General features: G+C 39.7%; 1 protein-coding gene across 8 annotated transcripts in view; it reads left to right on the forward strand.

Annotated features, from left to right (window-relative positions):
- OSBPL6 (oxysterol binding protein like 6) overlaps nt 1–15,771 on the forward strand; it is a 223,533-nt gene that overhangs the window by 145,698 nt on the left and 62,064 nt on the right. For all 8 annotated transcript variants that reach the window (XM_018065150.1, XM_018065127.1, XM_018065144.1 and 5 more), the window contains one exon: nt 11,329–11,421. In XM_018065150.1, coding sequence (XP_017920639.1) covers nt 11,329–11,421 — 93 coding nt within the window. The remainder of the gene's footprint in view (nt 1–11,328; nt 11,422–15,771) is intronic.

A 15,771-nucleotide genomic window follows, 5' to 3' on the forward strand; every position in this document is an offset into this window, starting at 1 on the left:
CAGTCTTTGGACCCTCCTTTGTCCTGTTTTCTTGGGCTTTCCCTTCCTTGTCTTTTGCTGCTAACTTGCTTCAGTCGTGTCCAACTCTGTGCGACCCCGTAGACGGCAGCCCACCAGGCTCCCCCGTCCCTGGGATTCTCCAGGCAAGAACACTGGAGTGGGTTGCCGTTTCCTTCTCCAATGCATGAAAGTGAAAACTGAAAGTGAAGTCGCTCAATCGTGTCCAACTCTTAGCGACCTCATGGACTGCAGCCCACCAGGCTCCTCCATCCATGGGGTTTTCCAGGCAAGAGTACTGGAGTGGGGTGCCATTGCCTTCTCCTTTCCTTGTCTTTTAGCCACCGCCTCTCTGGACTCCGTTTTTCTATTCTAACTACCTAACAATTGTAATTAAAATACCTTCACAAAAGTAAAGGAAAGCCCCATGCATGTTGTGCCAGCCTTCTTGACCTCAAATCCTAGTTAAAGAGCAGATTTTGTAATAATGGGAATAGCCACGTTTGATGAGGTTTCAGGGAAATGGATGCTGTCATGCACTACTGCGTGGCATGTTAATTAATTCTGCTTTTCTGGAGGGAAATTTTGCAGTATGTATCTAAAGTCTTTTTAAAAATCAAACCACAGGACCTGGTAGCTCAGCTGCTAAGAAATGCATTCTAAGGAAACAACCAAAGATACATGTAAAGGTTTCTGTGCAGAGATGTTTGTCAAAGTATGTTTATGGTATTAAAAAATTAGAAGTAATCTAATATTCAACAAGGAGTTCATTTAATTACCTGACTCATAGCCATACAGTGGAATATTGCACAGCTGTTAAAAGTTTTTAAAATGTTTAAAGCTCTGAGAAAATTATATGTTGTTACATGAAAAAGACCCAGGTATTACATTGAAAATATAGTATATTTCCAATTTTGTTTTTAAGAATCAAGAGTATATGTTCATTTATAAAGCTGAAAGCAAATATACCAGGATATTGGAAGAGTTTATTGCTGGTTGTGGGTGGGTTTAGTTTCTTTTTTTCCCCTCCCCTCAAATTTCTGCAGTGGACATGTATTGCTTCTATAGTCAAAAATGTTTATTTTTAAAGGTTATATTTTATGGGTTAGTGTGCGTATGTATGTAAAACATATATGTGTTTAAAACAGTATATAGAATATAGTAAATACAATATAAATGTCATCTATTTTAATTACAAAATTGTAAGCCTTAACTTTCATCAAGAGGCTTTTTAGTTCCTCTTCACTTTCTGCCATAAGGGTGGTGTCATCTGCACATCTGAGGTTATTGATATTTCTCGCAGCAGTCTTGATTCCAGCTTGTGCTTCTTTCAGCCCAGCGTTTCTCATGATGTACTCTGCACAGAAGTTAAATAAGCAGGGTGACAATAAACAGCCTTGACGTACTCCTTTTCCTATTTGGAACCAGTCTGTTGTTCCATGTCCAGTTCTAACTGTTGTTTCCTGACCTGCATATAGGTTTTTTAAGAGGCAGGTCAGGTGGTCTGGTATTCCCATCTCTTTCAGAATGGCATCTGGTCCCATCACTTCATGGGAAATAGATGGGGAAACAGTGGGAACAGTGTCACACTTTATTTTGGGGGACTCCAAAATCACTGCAGATGGTGATTGCAGCCATGAAATTAAAAGACGCTTACTCCTTGGAAGGAAAGTTATGACCAACCTAGATAACATATTGAAAAGCAGAGACATTACTTTGCCAACAAAGGTCCGTCTGGTCAAGGCTATGGTTTTTCCAGTGGTCATGTTTGGATGTGAGAGTTGGACTGTGAAGAAAGCTGAGCACCAAAGAATTGATGCTTTTGAACTGTGGTATTGGAGAAGACTCTTGAGAGTCCCTTGGACTGCAAGAAGATCCAACCAGTCCATCCTAAAGGAGGTCAGTCCTGGGTATTCATTGGAAGGAATGATGATGCTAAAGCTGAAACTCCAGTACTTTGGCCACCTCCTGCAAAGAGTTGACTCATTGGAAAAGACTCTCATACTGGGAGGGATGGGGGCAGAAGGAGAAGGGGGCAACCGAGGATGAGATGGCTGGATGGCATCACCAACTTGATGGACGTGAGTCTGAGTGAACTCTGGAAGTTGGTGATGGACAGGGAGGCCTGGTGTGCTGCAGTTCATGGGGTCGCAAAGAGTCGGACATGGCTGAGCGACTGAACTGAACTGAACTGAAGCCTTAACTCCATAATATTTAAAATTAAATGAAGTATATACCAGATGGGACACTTAAAGCAAGTTTTTTAAAACATTTTTGAGATGCTGTGAGCAAAACCTGTGCCCCTCTTTGCCCTCTAACTATCTTTATTTATCTCATAGAAATTTAAGTGTGTTTTCCAGAAAGTGGGAACTTGGACACTGTATATTATTATAGCAAATATTTGTTCATTCTTTCAGCAAATATTTATGAGTACATATAGGCAAAACATAGATATATCTGCTCTGAGTTTACAAGGGTAGTCAAAACAAACCAACTCTGCCTTAAATATACGTATAAAATTGTTTATACGATTTTTTTTGCTTGTATTGTCAGCAAAATCCTGAGTGATTATCATACAGAAAATCTTTGTCCTGGGTCATTTTAATAGCCTTATAGAAAAGTACAAATTAACTTGACCTTAGTGTCCTTTTCTAGTCATCCAGAACTGTTCTCCTGCCTCTTATTAACTCTGCACATTCCAGAGCCTTTGCTCTTGAAATGGGCTTCGTATTTGTCCCTTTTATTGCCATTCGGTTGTAAGTGCTGTGATGAGGTATGATCATAGTTGCTGGGTTTTCAGTAGTTTTGCGGCATGTTTGTGAGTGCAGGTAGGGAGCAAGCCCACAGGTAAGTTCTGGTTCTAGTGTTACTGAAAGGCAACCGTGGGAATGAAAGAACTCTTTATTCATATCCCTTTAACACTTCATAGTCAAGATTGCTGAATTCCTCTTGGTTATAAATGGACCGCTCGATGGGCCGTGATTGTATTTCTTACAATGCAGGGTTTCCAGCCACAGACAGCTTCAATGTAGGGCCCTAGCTATTGGCTCTTAACAAGCTTGTGTTTCTGTGCAGCAAGAGTGAAGAATGTGATGACTGTCGGTTCTTCCCTCAGGGTTTCCCAGGTGTGCTGTGTGGAATTTTCCCAGCCACTGTGTCTAAAGTTTTCTACTTTCATTCATCTTAGTGGTGCTTATATGGAGATTTATTATTAATGTAATTCTGCTGTCTTTCAGCGAGAGCAAGATAATCATTACTATAGAGAAAGTAGTAGAATTAACTGCTTCTTCAGTCATGGCCTTCTGGCTTTGGTGATTTTGGTATTGTATGCTATTCCAAAAAGAATAAAAACAGTCCCTTTAAGAACATGATTAAGAAGACACCAGGCAAGACCGTGAGCCTCTTTTGCTGTAGGCATTCACAAGATACGCAGTGTGCATCACTATCCACTGCTGTTGCTTCCCACTGGCAAGTATCCGAAGGCATCTGTCTCCACTCACTTTGTCAGCTTTCTCAGTAAGCTCTGGTGCTCCGGTCATGAGATGGTGCTGACTACAGTTGCTAGACTGACCAGGTAACATAATGGCCTTGTCAGATATGGCTTCTCAGCTTCCAAAGGGCACCCAGGTGTCGTACACCTGTAGAGTATTTGGACACATCTTTCTGTGGAAATAAGAATGCACAAGATTCCTAAACATTTTTTCTTACATCATGTGTAACTGAGCTGTTAGCCACCATTTATGGAGTGCCTGCTGTGTGCCAGTGTATGGTAGAACTGCCCATATACTGGGTGCCGACTCAGTGACTTGCAGTGTCTTCTAAGATATATTTTAACATCTCCATTTTGGAGATAGAAAACACTGAGGCTGAGAGAGGTTCATGATTTGCCCTCTTTATTTACATGGTAAATAGCAGCATGGGGGTTTGTATGCTTGTCTATGTGACTGCAAAACCACATTCTTTTCTCTTCATCAGACACTGCATTCCTGAAGTAGAGCTAGCTGACTTGCTCTTAGTTCTGGAAACTTGGAAGCAAACCTCATGGTTGCACCCTATTTAAGAATGCTGTAAACTTATTTTTGTTTTATTCATTTCTGCCCCTCTGTTTCCATGGAAGGTTGTGTTCAGTTAGTCTTAAGGTTAACACTACTTGAAATTGCTGTCGTTTTTTGTCATCTAATATTGTATTGTTGCTGTTGTTCAGTTGCTAAGTCATGTCCGATTCTTTGTGACCTCAGGGACTGCAGCCTGCCAGACTCCTCTGTCCTCCACCATCTCCCTGAGTTTGCTCAAATTCATGTCCATTGAGTCGGTGATGCTGTCTAATCATGTCTTTCTCTTATCACCTGCTCCTTTTGCCTTCCATCTTTCCCAGCATTGGTGTCTTTTCCACTGAGTCAGTTCTTTCCATCAGGTGGCCTAAGTATTGGAGCTTCAGCTTCACATTCAGTCCTTCCAATGAATAGTCAAGGTTAATTTCCTTTAGGATTGACTGGTTTGATCTCCTTGCAGTTCAAGGGACTCTCAAGAGTCTTCTCCAGCACCACAGTTTGAAAGCATTAAGTATTTGGTGCTGAGCCTTCTTTATGATCCAACTCTCATAGCCATACCTGACTACTATAAAAACCATAGCTTTGACTGTATGAACCTTTGCCACGTGATGTCTCTGTTTTGCTTTGTTTTTTAATTATTTCTTTATGTTTGTTTGCTTGTTTAAATTTTTGGCTGTGCTGGATCTTCGCTGCTGCATGCTGGCCTTCTCTACTTGTGGTGAGTGGGGAGCCACCCTGTAGTGGAGGTGCAAGGACGTCTCACGTGGTGGCTTCTCTTGTTGAGAAGTACAGGCTCCAGGGTGCACAGGCTTTGGTTGTTGTGGCATGTGGGCTCAGTAGTTGGGGCTGGCGACTTCCAGAACTCAGGCTCAGTAGTTGTGGCACATGGGCTTAGCTGCCCCACGGCATATGGGATCTTCCGGGACCATGGATTGAACTGGTGTCCCCTGCATTGCAAGGTGGACTCTTAACCCCTGGACCACCAGGGAAGCCCTGTTGTCTCGGCTTTTTAATATGTTGTCTAGGTTTGTCATAGCTTTCCTTCTAAGGAATAAGTGTCTTGATTTCATGGCTACAGCCACCATCCACAGTGATTTTGGAGCCCAAGAAAATAAAATCTATCATTGCTTCCACTTTCTCCCAGCAATCTTGACATCTAATACTAGCTTTGACTTCAGTGGCTTCCCTGGTGGCTCAGAGGGTAAAGTGTCTGCCTGCAGTGCAGGAGACCCGGGTTCGATCCCTGGGTCAGGAAGATCCCTTGGAGAAGGGAATGGCAACCCACTCCAGGATTCGTGCCTGGAGAATCCCACGGACAGAGGAGCCTGGTGGGCTACAGTCCACAGGGTCACAAAGAGTTAGACACGACTAAAATGACTTAGCATGCATGAAGAGTTGGACATGACTGGGCGACTTCACTTTCACTTTGACTTTAGTAGAGGTCAGTATTTAAAAGCTTGGAGTCCAGAGGAGAATCTTGATTTCCATTCCAACTCTAATACTTACTCTGTGTCATTAACCTCACTGAGGCTCTCTGTCTGTTCAATCAGCCATAAAATAAATTGAATAACCATTATTTAAAAGCTTTTGATGAAGATGGCATGAAATAATCTGTGTAAGAGACAGGGATATAGAAAGCACTGAATATGAACTATCATGATTGTCATCATCATCAACACTGCAAAGGTTACTAGTATCACTGGAATAGTGTCACTCTGTCAAAATTAGAAAAACCAGAAGAGAGACAAGCCTAATCATCAGAAGCTTGAATAAGAAAATAATTTTGAAGTTTATAAATCATTTTGGGTATCTTTCTTTGAAAATAGTTTATATAATTCATGAACAGAAAAATACTATAGCTTAGATAAACTCATCGGACGAGCAGTTTCAGTGGAGTTAACATTCAGAGAGCAATGGTCTCTTTAATACTGTTTTGAATTTGTATGAAAAGTAGTCTATACAGAAATTGGTAGCCACCACCTACCATTTTTCCAGCAGCTCTTTTACATCTCTAAAATGAAATTATGCAAGAGGCCAGACAAGCCAAGAGATCCATTCAGCAGTTCTGTGGACTTTCATTTTGAGAGTCGCGTTTCTCTCTGCAGGAGTTGCGACTAAACCAGTCAGCTGTTGTTAAATGTCTCTTTGTATATCTGTTTACCCACATCTTTGATACCACATAAACCAGACTGTAGTCATGTCAACAGATTTCCGCTTGCTACCCAGGAGGTATTAATGTTAGTGGGTATTACCCAGGGGACTAACTTTTACCAATTGAAAGAGCGGCAGTGAAATATGCGCTCAACTCGAGGTTTTAAGCTAAGTGTGCATCAGTTTTCTCTGAGCTGGGCGAACAAAGGATGGGTGAGTACTTTCACCTTCTCTGTGTGTTCCAAGTTCCTTAAAAATGCTGACCTGGAATGAACCTAAAGTTCATCCTTTGTCACAAATGGCACCACACTATTCAGAGGGATTGATAATGGGGGAGAGCAATGCATGCGTGGGGGCAAGGGTACATGGGAAATCTCTGTACCTTTCTCTCAGTTGTGGAGCTAAAACTGCTCTAGAAAAAAAAAAGTCTTTAAAATAATACAGTGACCTGGAAATAAGTTGTAATTTTAGTATTTGAAAGGAAACTTGATTTTAAAAGAACAATGAACAGATATATGTAATCCTTTATTTAACCTTCTTATATAATATGTATAACACCTTGAGGGTAGGTGGCATGTGTTTCCAAGTCACCGTGAAAGAATATGAAAATAGACAGCTTGTGAAGAAAACCAAGTATAGCACAAGTTATGATCATAAACGAAATGTGAAGATTTAATTTTTGTTGCTGAAGATGTTACCATATTATTAATACATTTTTTTGTGTTCTCCGTTGACCAGTCACAACTTTAAATCTAATAAACAAGAGCTTAATTCACCAGATGTTAACTCACCAGTAGTTTTCATTTTAAAAGTTAAGTCCTTATTTTAAAATGTTTTCAAAAGTTCTGTCTTATTGGAGCTGTGATTTTTATAATTCCAAGATGAAACTAGAAGGGAGTTTTATACCTGATCTTGTGTTAATGATTGCTGAGAGACCATTCTCTACAACTTAATAAAAGAGATCTAAAAAATTCTAGATTGCCTGGCTACAGCATGCAGGGCCTTGTGCTAGAGGTCAAGGAGGTGGGATACCAAGATGAAGATAAGTTTGTCCCTACTTTCATGGAGCACACAGTTGAACTTGAGTCCAAGACTGAGTACGACAGATTTGAAAGCTGTCTTCTTCATATCTGCCCATGTTAAGAACGTACCATTCACCTACTTAGGTATCTCATTGACATAATGAGTGATTGTGTGTCCTTATGTAACTTCAGGGATGTATTTTTTACTTTTATTTAAAAACCACGAGTTTGAAGCCAGTTCTTAAGGTAGTCGATTAATTTGTTATTATCAGATAGATGATAGGTTCGAATAATGTACAAATATACAATCTACTCGGAGAAGGCAGTGGCACCCCACTCCAGTGTCTTGCCTGGAAAATCCCATGGACAGAGGAGCCTGGTGGGCTGCAGTCCATGGGATCACAAAGAGTTGGACACGACTGAGCGACCTCACTTTCACTTTCCACTTTCATGCATTGGAGAAGGAAATGGCAACCCACTCCTTTGTTCTTGCCTGGAGAATCCCAGGGATGGGGGAGCCTGGTGGGCTGCCGTCTATGGGGTCGCACAGAGTCGGACACGACTGACACAACTTAGCAGCAACAGCAGCAGCAACATACAATATACTGCGAAAATTTGTTTAAGAGCTTTTGGCTTCTTTATAATCATTATGAAAGGTAAATGAAATAGCTGATTTTGGGGGCCAGATACATTTATAGTAATAGATGTCAGTTGGTAATTTTATAAATCACACCTTATTTTTCCAGTAAAATACACTGAGTTAGTGATAGTTGAAGGAGAAAACTTAAAGTGTGACTTTAAACAGTTTTTCCAAAAAAGAACTTAAGAGCATCTGTGATTATTTTGATAAGGTGTGCACCCAGATGTCCCCTGATAAGCAGGAAACTCTGTGGCCCTTAGGGAGATTGTCCGGCCCCTCCAGAATAAGGGGTCCCCAGGGCCCTATGAAGAATCATTAAACAGCAGTTTAAAGCACTGAGTTTTTAAATTCAACTTAACTTCAAATCTTGGATCCTCCATTTATTAGCCTTGTGATATAGCACAATTTAATCTCTTAAAGCCTCAATTTCCTCACAGTGGTAATAAAAATATCCATTTATTACTAAGATAGAGTTATCTTAATAAACATTTTTATGATTCTCTGTACCTTGGAAAATCAACAAAATTTGGGTTTGTATTATCCACTAAGTTGGAATGTGTTGTTCATCCGCTAAGTCGTGTCCAACTCTTTGTTATAACAAGTTTGAAATGAATGAACCTCTTACTTTTCTTCCCTAATGCAAACTTTTGTGAAATTGAGTGGAGAAAACAGCTAATATTGTGTTCTCTGTGACAGGTACTGCAGTAGGTATTCTACAGATTCTCTTCTGGTTTGTTTCGTCACTAACCTTTCTGACCCACAGAATCCCAGCTACACTTTAAGTATCCCCAGGTCTCTATAGAGACAAAACTCATTTTTTTCATACTTTAAATATCCTAAATTGATTTCCGTGTCTATAGCTTGATTTGAATATTAGGTGATTTCGTTTCTTTCATCTGGCTAAGTTCCTGAGTTAGTCCTTTATTTCTTGCCTACGTCACTGCTAAGGTCAAGTTCCTTTCCAAGTTTTCAATTTCTTACTGTGCGTATTTGTTATAGGGGGTAGGGAACGGGGACCCGAAGGCAATGAATGTGTGTTTTATTGCCCAGACACCTGCATGTATGAAAATAGAGAGGCGGCCTTATGTTACATAACCTCTGAAAACCTTCACTATACATTAGAGAGAGAATGAGAGTAAAAAAGATAAATAACATTTTGGTATGGTTATAAGAAGTTCTCAACTTGCATATGCCCTGAAAGGGCCATGGGAACCTCTAAGGTTCATGGACAACCTTTTGAGAACCACTGCTGCAGAAGCCAGAGGGATGAGGAGGGTGAGTAACAGTGGGGTAGGAACTTTGACTTCTTTTATATATTTCTATTCTGTATTTGAATTTTTTATAATGAGCACATATTACTTTTATTATTTTTTAAACACACACCCAAAAAATGAAAGGCTGTGAGGGTGTCCTAGAAGGTAATACGATTTTTGCTTCAACCACAGCAATAATTCGCGTTTTAGTTCCTGTTACATACATGATCTCAGAATAAATCTAAATTTCGTATTTAGCTTATATGTTTTAAATAGGGTCCCATCCAGAATACTAACATGAACAGTAATGCAAGTCCCAGGTCATTTGTTCCCTTTGTTGTTAAAGATCTGAACACACACCATCTGTTTTTCTCTTCATAGTCTGCCTTTGCTTCTGACTCCCACAAAAGGCACAGACACAGATATGGATACCAGTCCTGTCTATCATTTTTCCCTGCTAATTGCAGTGAACCTGGGAATAGAAAGAGCAGAGTCCCATTTACTGCTTAAATTGTCCGTGGACACACTGGCTGCCAGAATAGAAGTTCTTGCTGCCCACTGCCCCTTTGTGTTTGGTCACCAAATATCTGTTCTGATTTCTTCTGCTTCCTCACAAATTGGAAAAATAAATCTTCCATCTCAGTTATTCTCTTTCTAATAAGTGACTTAAAAAAGTAATCAGATACGGTTTTAAAAATTTACAGTCAGGCTTCTTATTTTCAAGATTACAGAAATAATCAAAAGTCTGAATAGAAATTAGAATAATTTGGCTGAGGTCAAAGTGTAACTTGCTTTATGAAGAAGCAAGCATTAATCTGACAGTTTTCCAATGAGATAGGAAAAACAGAGACCTTAATAGGTAAATAAAATCCAGCTTTGTGTATTGAAACAATGAAATGTTATAACTAGAGTAAAAATGTTACATTTTTCAGCCTGTATTTAAATATTAATTCCATTGAATTATTTCTTTGATGTCTTTCAGATTTACCCCTTTGTATAAAGTGCTTAAATTCTTCCAAATATAATGTATATTTTTGCACTAAAAAAATTAAGAAAAAAATTAAGAATCATCTGTAATTCCACCACCTCTGTACAGCTACTGTAACATTCTGGAATATATTTTTATTATAAGCTTAGCATCATCATATTCTACATATTTTTTTATAGCCTGATTATTTAGTTAACCAAACACCATGACTATTTTTTCATATCAATAAACCAAAGTTCATGTTATCATTTTTAATCATTGCATGGTATTAATACCTCCTCGAAAATCTGTACCATTCTCATATATATTAGATTTTTTTACTATAATAAGATAATGCTACAGTAAGTGTATCTGTTCCTATATCTTTCCATACTAGTCTGATTACTTCCTTAGAGTAAAGGCTTAGCTATAAGATTACTGGGTCAATGAGGCAGTACTTTTTTCTCCAAAGACTTTTTAATAAAATTGCAAAATTCCTCTTTAAAAAGTATACCGACTGTATACTCCTTTTCCCCCAACCCGGATCCATTCTTGAATGTAATGGGTTTTAAAAAACCATTATTATTTTGGTTTTCATTTCTTTCAACACCTCTGTGGTTGAAGTTGAACATCTTTTCCAATATTCTGCACAAGTTGCCTGCCCATACACTTTGTTTGCCAATTTTCCTGTTGGAATGTCATCTCACTGACCTGTGGCTGCTCTTTATAATCTTTGTAAAAGACATCTACTGCTTGTTGAATTGTTTTCTTCTCTGTGTTTAAGAATTATATTATTATAACTTTAATAATTCTAGAGACTAAATGGTATCATGGCTCTGGGATTTTTGATGTAGACCTTTCTCTGTTTGCTGCCATTCGAAAGAGGAGCAAATATTTCTGTATAAGGCTAGCCATCTAAGTAGTAGGTGTACCACCATTCTCATAAAGTTATTAAAATGTTGGGACTTAGTCCATTTTTTTTTTTAATATATGTGCTCTCTGACTCTTTCTCGAAGACTAAAATCAGTATTGTGGCAGAAATTCACCATCAAATCCACAAGGGAAGGAGACAAAATCCCGTCCTGACACTTTTCTTAGAGTTGTTGCTGCCTTTGGTCCCCTCTGGAACTTGTCATCTTTAACCTAGCTCACTGCTCTTGCTGTGATGTGTGTGATCTCACCCTCCCGTCCATCCACATGAGGAATGGATTCTCTAACCCTCAGCTGTATTTCCGTGTATTTTCAGAGCATCCACATACTGGAGAGGACTTCTTCCACGAGCACCGAACCCTCTCTAAGTCGGCAACTGCTGGAACCAGAGCCGGTGCCCCTCTCCAAGGTCAGTGACACAGTGTGATGCTCTCCCAGGTGGCAGGATGCCTGGCCCGGGGCCAGTGGAACAACACCTCTTTCACCTGACTCCCCTAAACTAGTTGTGATGCCCATTGTAGAACTGCTCTTTCTCTTCTTTCCACCTCCACTATGTAAGGTATCTTGCCCTGAGAAGGGAAGAGATGAAAGTGTATTTGCTGAGATTTGCAGGGTTACATACAGATGGCCAGAATTCTCTTTGTTTGGGGCTTCCCCGCTGGCTGAGAAAGTAAAGAATCTGCCTGCAATGCAGGAGACTTGGGTTGGATCACTGGGTCTGGAAGATCCCCTGGAGGAGGAAATAAATTGAAATACGCCAGTCCACTATTGAAATTGAAATACTCCAATCCAGTATTCTTGCCTGGAGAATTCCATGGGCAGAGGAGCCTGGTGGTCTACAGTCCACGGGGTTGCAAAGCGTTGGACACAACTGAGTGACTAACACTTTCATTTCTTTTCACTTTCTCTTTGTTCTAAGGGAAAGGCAAGAGAAATTATTGTCCTTCTCTGTTGGAGAGATGAACTAATATTTCTATATCGAGGTAATTAACAAAATCACTGGGCCCAGAAGTAACAACAACAGCAACAGCAGGTACCATGCGCTGGGTACCAGGTATTAGACTAAGACTTGATTCCATTTACTATAATCCTTATGAGCAGTTCCATGTAGTGTAGAGATTTATTACATTTTACAAATACAGGAACCCAGAGTTAGTAACTTGCCCAGAGTCAAAAAAGCTGCTGAGTTGCAGGGCAGGGACTCAAACTTAGACTCGTTTAAACTCTGCCCCACCTGCAGGGTAAAAGAGTCCCTACCCAGAGGGGCTGTTGTATGTGCAGAGTTCAGCACCCTTCTTGCAGCTGGTCTTCTAGCAGTGAGCTCAGAGGACAACACAAAGACTACTGATGGAGACCTTTTCTGAATCGTGGAAGCTGGTGTTCCCTGTCCTTGGGCTTCCTTTCTCTAAGACTATGGCAACATCTAAATTAATTTATGCCTAAAATGCAAACATCACAAAGAAAAGTTGAGGAGACACCGTCCTACTTATTCCCATCCCCTGCTGAGTCCCTGAGATTTTCAGACTCCCCTATTGAGAAACTCAGAAAATAGAAGGCATGGGGATTTTGAATCCAAATACAAAAATAGCACTTTATTTCCCCAAAAGGTTAGCTAAGTATGTATAACTGATTCATCCATGTTGCTTTTCCTACATTAAATAGAATCCTTTATGAAAAGAATGCTCTACTACACTATTGTATTGTGGAATATGCTACCTCTTTATACTTTGAAGTTGTTACAAGCCATAGACTTTATTCTGTCAGATAGGAGCAGATTGCCAAACTAAAATAAGGGAGTTGTTAAATTGTTAAAAAAAAAAAAAAACTTAGAAATGAAAACAATCTTATTTCTATTTGAATGGCAAACAGAGGGTGTCTACTTGGTAAATATAACCAGAAATCTCTTTGAAACTTCAGTTCTCTCTCAAGACTCAGCTAAAGGACAGAGAGAATAACTCCACGTAGGGGTGATGGAGAAGTTGGCTCACCCACTTTGGGATCTGGGTAGGACCCTGGCAACATCCATCTCATTACTTCTCCATGCATCTGTCTGCTTAGATCTTGCTGTGTGACTCACATTCTTGTGTTTTTGTACAAATACATAACAGCTCTCTTGGGACCCCATGAAATCAGAGAGTCCTGTTCAATCCAGACACCATAGCATCTCACCATCCCTTAGCCCCTTTGAGAGAAGATGGGCTCTCTGGGTTCTGGTTGGTGGTGGAAGAACACTGTTTAAAGTGCAATGGCAAGCCACTCCAGTACTCTTGCCTGGAAAATCCCATGGACGGAGGAGCCTGGTAGGCTGCAGCCCATGAGGTTGCTACGAGTCGGACCCGACTGAGTGACTTCACTTTCGCTTTTCACTTTCACACATTGGAGAAGGCAATGGCAGCCCACTCCAGTGTTTTTGCCTGGAGAATCCCAGGGATGGGGGAGCTGGTGGGCTGCCGTCTATGGGGTCGCACAGAGTCAGACACGACTGAAGCGACTTAGCAGAAGCAGCAGCAGTCTTGTCTCAGGATTTAGTTCAAATGCTTTGTTTGATACTTTCACCTCCTAAAGCATTTCACATATCCACCACTTACACATGTGCGCCTATAGAATATACTCTTGAGAAAGGAAATGTCTTTTTTTTTCCCCAAATGAACAGCCTAGGGCTGTTATCAGGTTACTTTCTGTTTGGGGGTATTGTTATTAGATCAAAGATGTTTTTAAAAACTTCTGTAATAGCAAAAATGTTTGTATATCTGTTTCAAGTACTGATTATGTTAGGGTTTTTTTACTCTTTCTAATATACATAAACCTATGAAAGTTGGTGACTTTAAGAAGAAAATTGATACTAATTGAAATTAGGAATAGTTATTCGATTTTCAGAAAGCAATTTTAGCTTTCTCAAAACAGACCTGGTTTACTGAGGATAGAGATGAATTGTACTAAGTCCTGAGGTAGGATATTTCATTTCTTACACACCTTATTTGTAACATTATCATCAGTATTTATAATTGAAATAGAGTTGTTTGCTCTGGTATTATCCCTTGCTTTTTTGTCTGTCTGACAGTTTATTTAACTATAAGAACTATATTAGGATACTTCCTAATTTCTTTTGCTGAGTTTAGTAATGCTGAATCAGAGTGAGTGCAATTACCTGTTCAGAACTGCTGCATGTATGTTTACAAAATACATTTTTAACTTTTTGCTTTTTCTGTCTTATCCATACCGCCCCACCCCTTTTTTCCCTCTGTAGTTAAATTCCCAAAGAAGAAAAAAACTGCTGTGATAGAGATCAGTAGTCATAGTTCCATAGGGACAAGCTATTACTACATTCTGAATTTAATTAGGAAAAAATTCAAATAGCATTTGTACTTATTATTAAAGATTTCCATTTTCATAAGTAGTGCAGAGTATTTGTCACACATGGAGAGAGAATAAATCAAAGATGAACACTAGCCTTCAAATAAGATAAGATCTAGCCAAAAATACAAATGCTGTTCTTCTGGAGATGCTATCCATGGATATGGCTACTAAAAATAGAAATTTAATTAAATACAGCTGATATTGCTCTAAGACCAGAGAGAGTGTTCATGAATATAGGTACACATATGTACAGAGCTATTCTTTTAATTTCTTGATTACATTAAGGCTTTCTAAAAGAAATCTATAGAAATCTATTAATTTTATGGAATAAAAATCAATCATTTTTATCTGCTTCACTGATGGGAGTGAAAAGCCAAAGATAACTGGACTTTGTATAAGAACCTGCTATTTTTTTCTGTTATTCTCTCATTATTTATAAGGAGTGCTCACCTGCATTGAATTGCAGTTCAGTATTAAAAAACGAATATACCAAAGCACTCTGCTTTGCACTCCTGATGACAGTGCCTTTTTTGTCCTAAAAATAGGATACAGAGCCTGAAATTGTCTCATCAGAAGTTTTTTTTTTTTTTTTAGGTAGGAAGTGGATTTATTTAGAAAGAAATTTTTAAAAAAATTACCATATCTAATTAATGGTTCTAACCAGATCAATCACAGTTTCTGACAGTACTTAAGTAGAGAATCACTTTGTAGGTTGTTTTCTTGTGTACAGGGAAGTTTATAGCTCCTTTAAAAGGTTCTCAGTGTCACCAGATGAACACTGGTAGCTGCATTTCTGTGAGGGATGTATTAATAGTTCACTCACCAGGCACCCTCAGAGATGACCAAGAAGATGGAGAAATGGCAACGATCTTGGGTTAGTTCTCAGGGGTGGTGGGCTTGGGCTTCAGTCAGGTAGAAGCAAGATGCTGGCTTCAGAAGTCAGGAGTATCTCCTAGGCTTAATGATGTTAGCATGAAGCAATGTTCAGCCACATCTCCTGGAAACAATTTTCTGTGAAAATCTCACTCCATTTACACATATTTGGACTTGAACATAGATTTGACTCAGCCATAGAGCAAGAGGGCTTCCCTGGTGGCTCAGAGGGTAAAGAATCTGCCTGCAATATGAGAGACCTAGATTTGATCCCTGGGGTGGAAAGAGCCCCTGGAGGAGAGCATGGCAACCCCCTCCAGTTTTCTTGACTGGAGAGTCCCCATAGACAGAGGAGCCTGGCAGGCTACAGTCCATGGGGTCTCAGAGAGTCGGACACAACTGAGCAACTAAGCACCCACAGCAGAGGGCAAGCAGCTTCTGAGATGAAAGAAGACAGAGGAAAGAGGCATGGATGGTAAATACGCAGCCCTCTCCCCTCCCATCTCCGTGGCTGATGTCAGGAACTGAC

This window comes from Capra hircus, chromosome 2, assembly GCF_001704415.2.
Source record: "Capra hircus breed San Clemente chromosome 2, ASM170441v1, whole genome shotgun sequence".
Lineage (NCBI taxonomy): Eukaryota > Metazoa > Chordata > Mammalia > Artiodactyla > Bovidae > Capra > Capra hircus.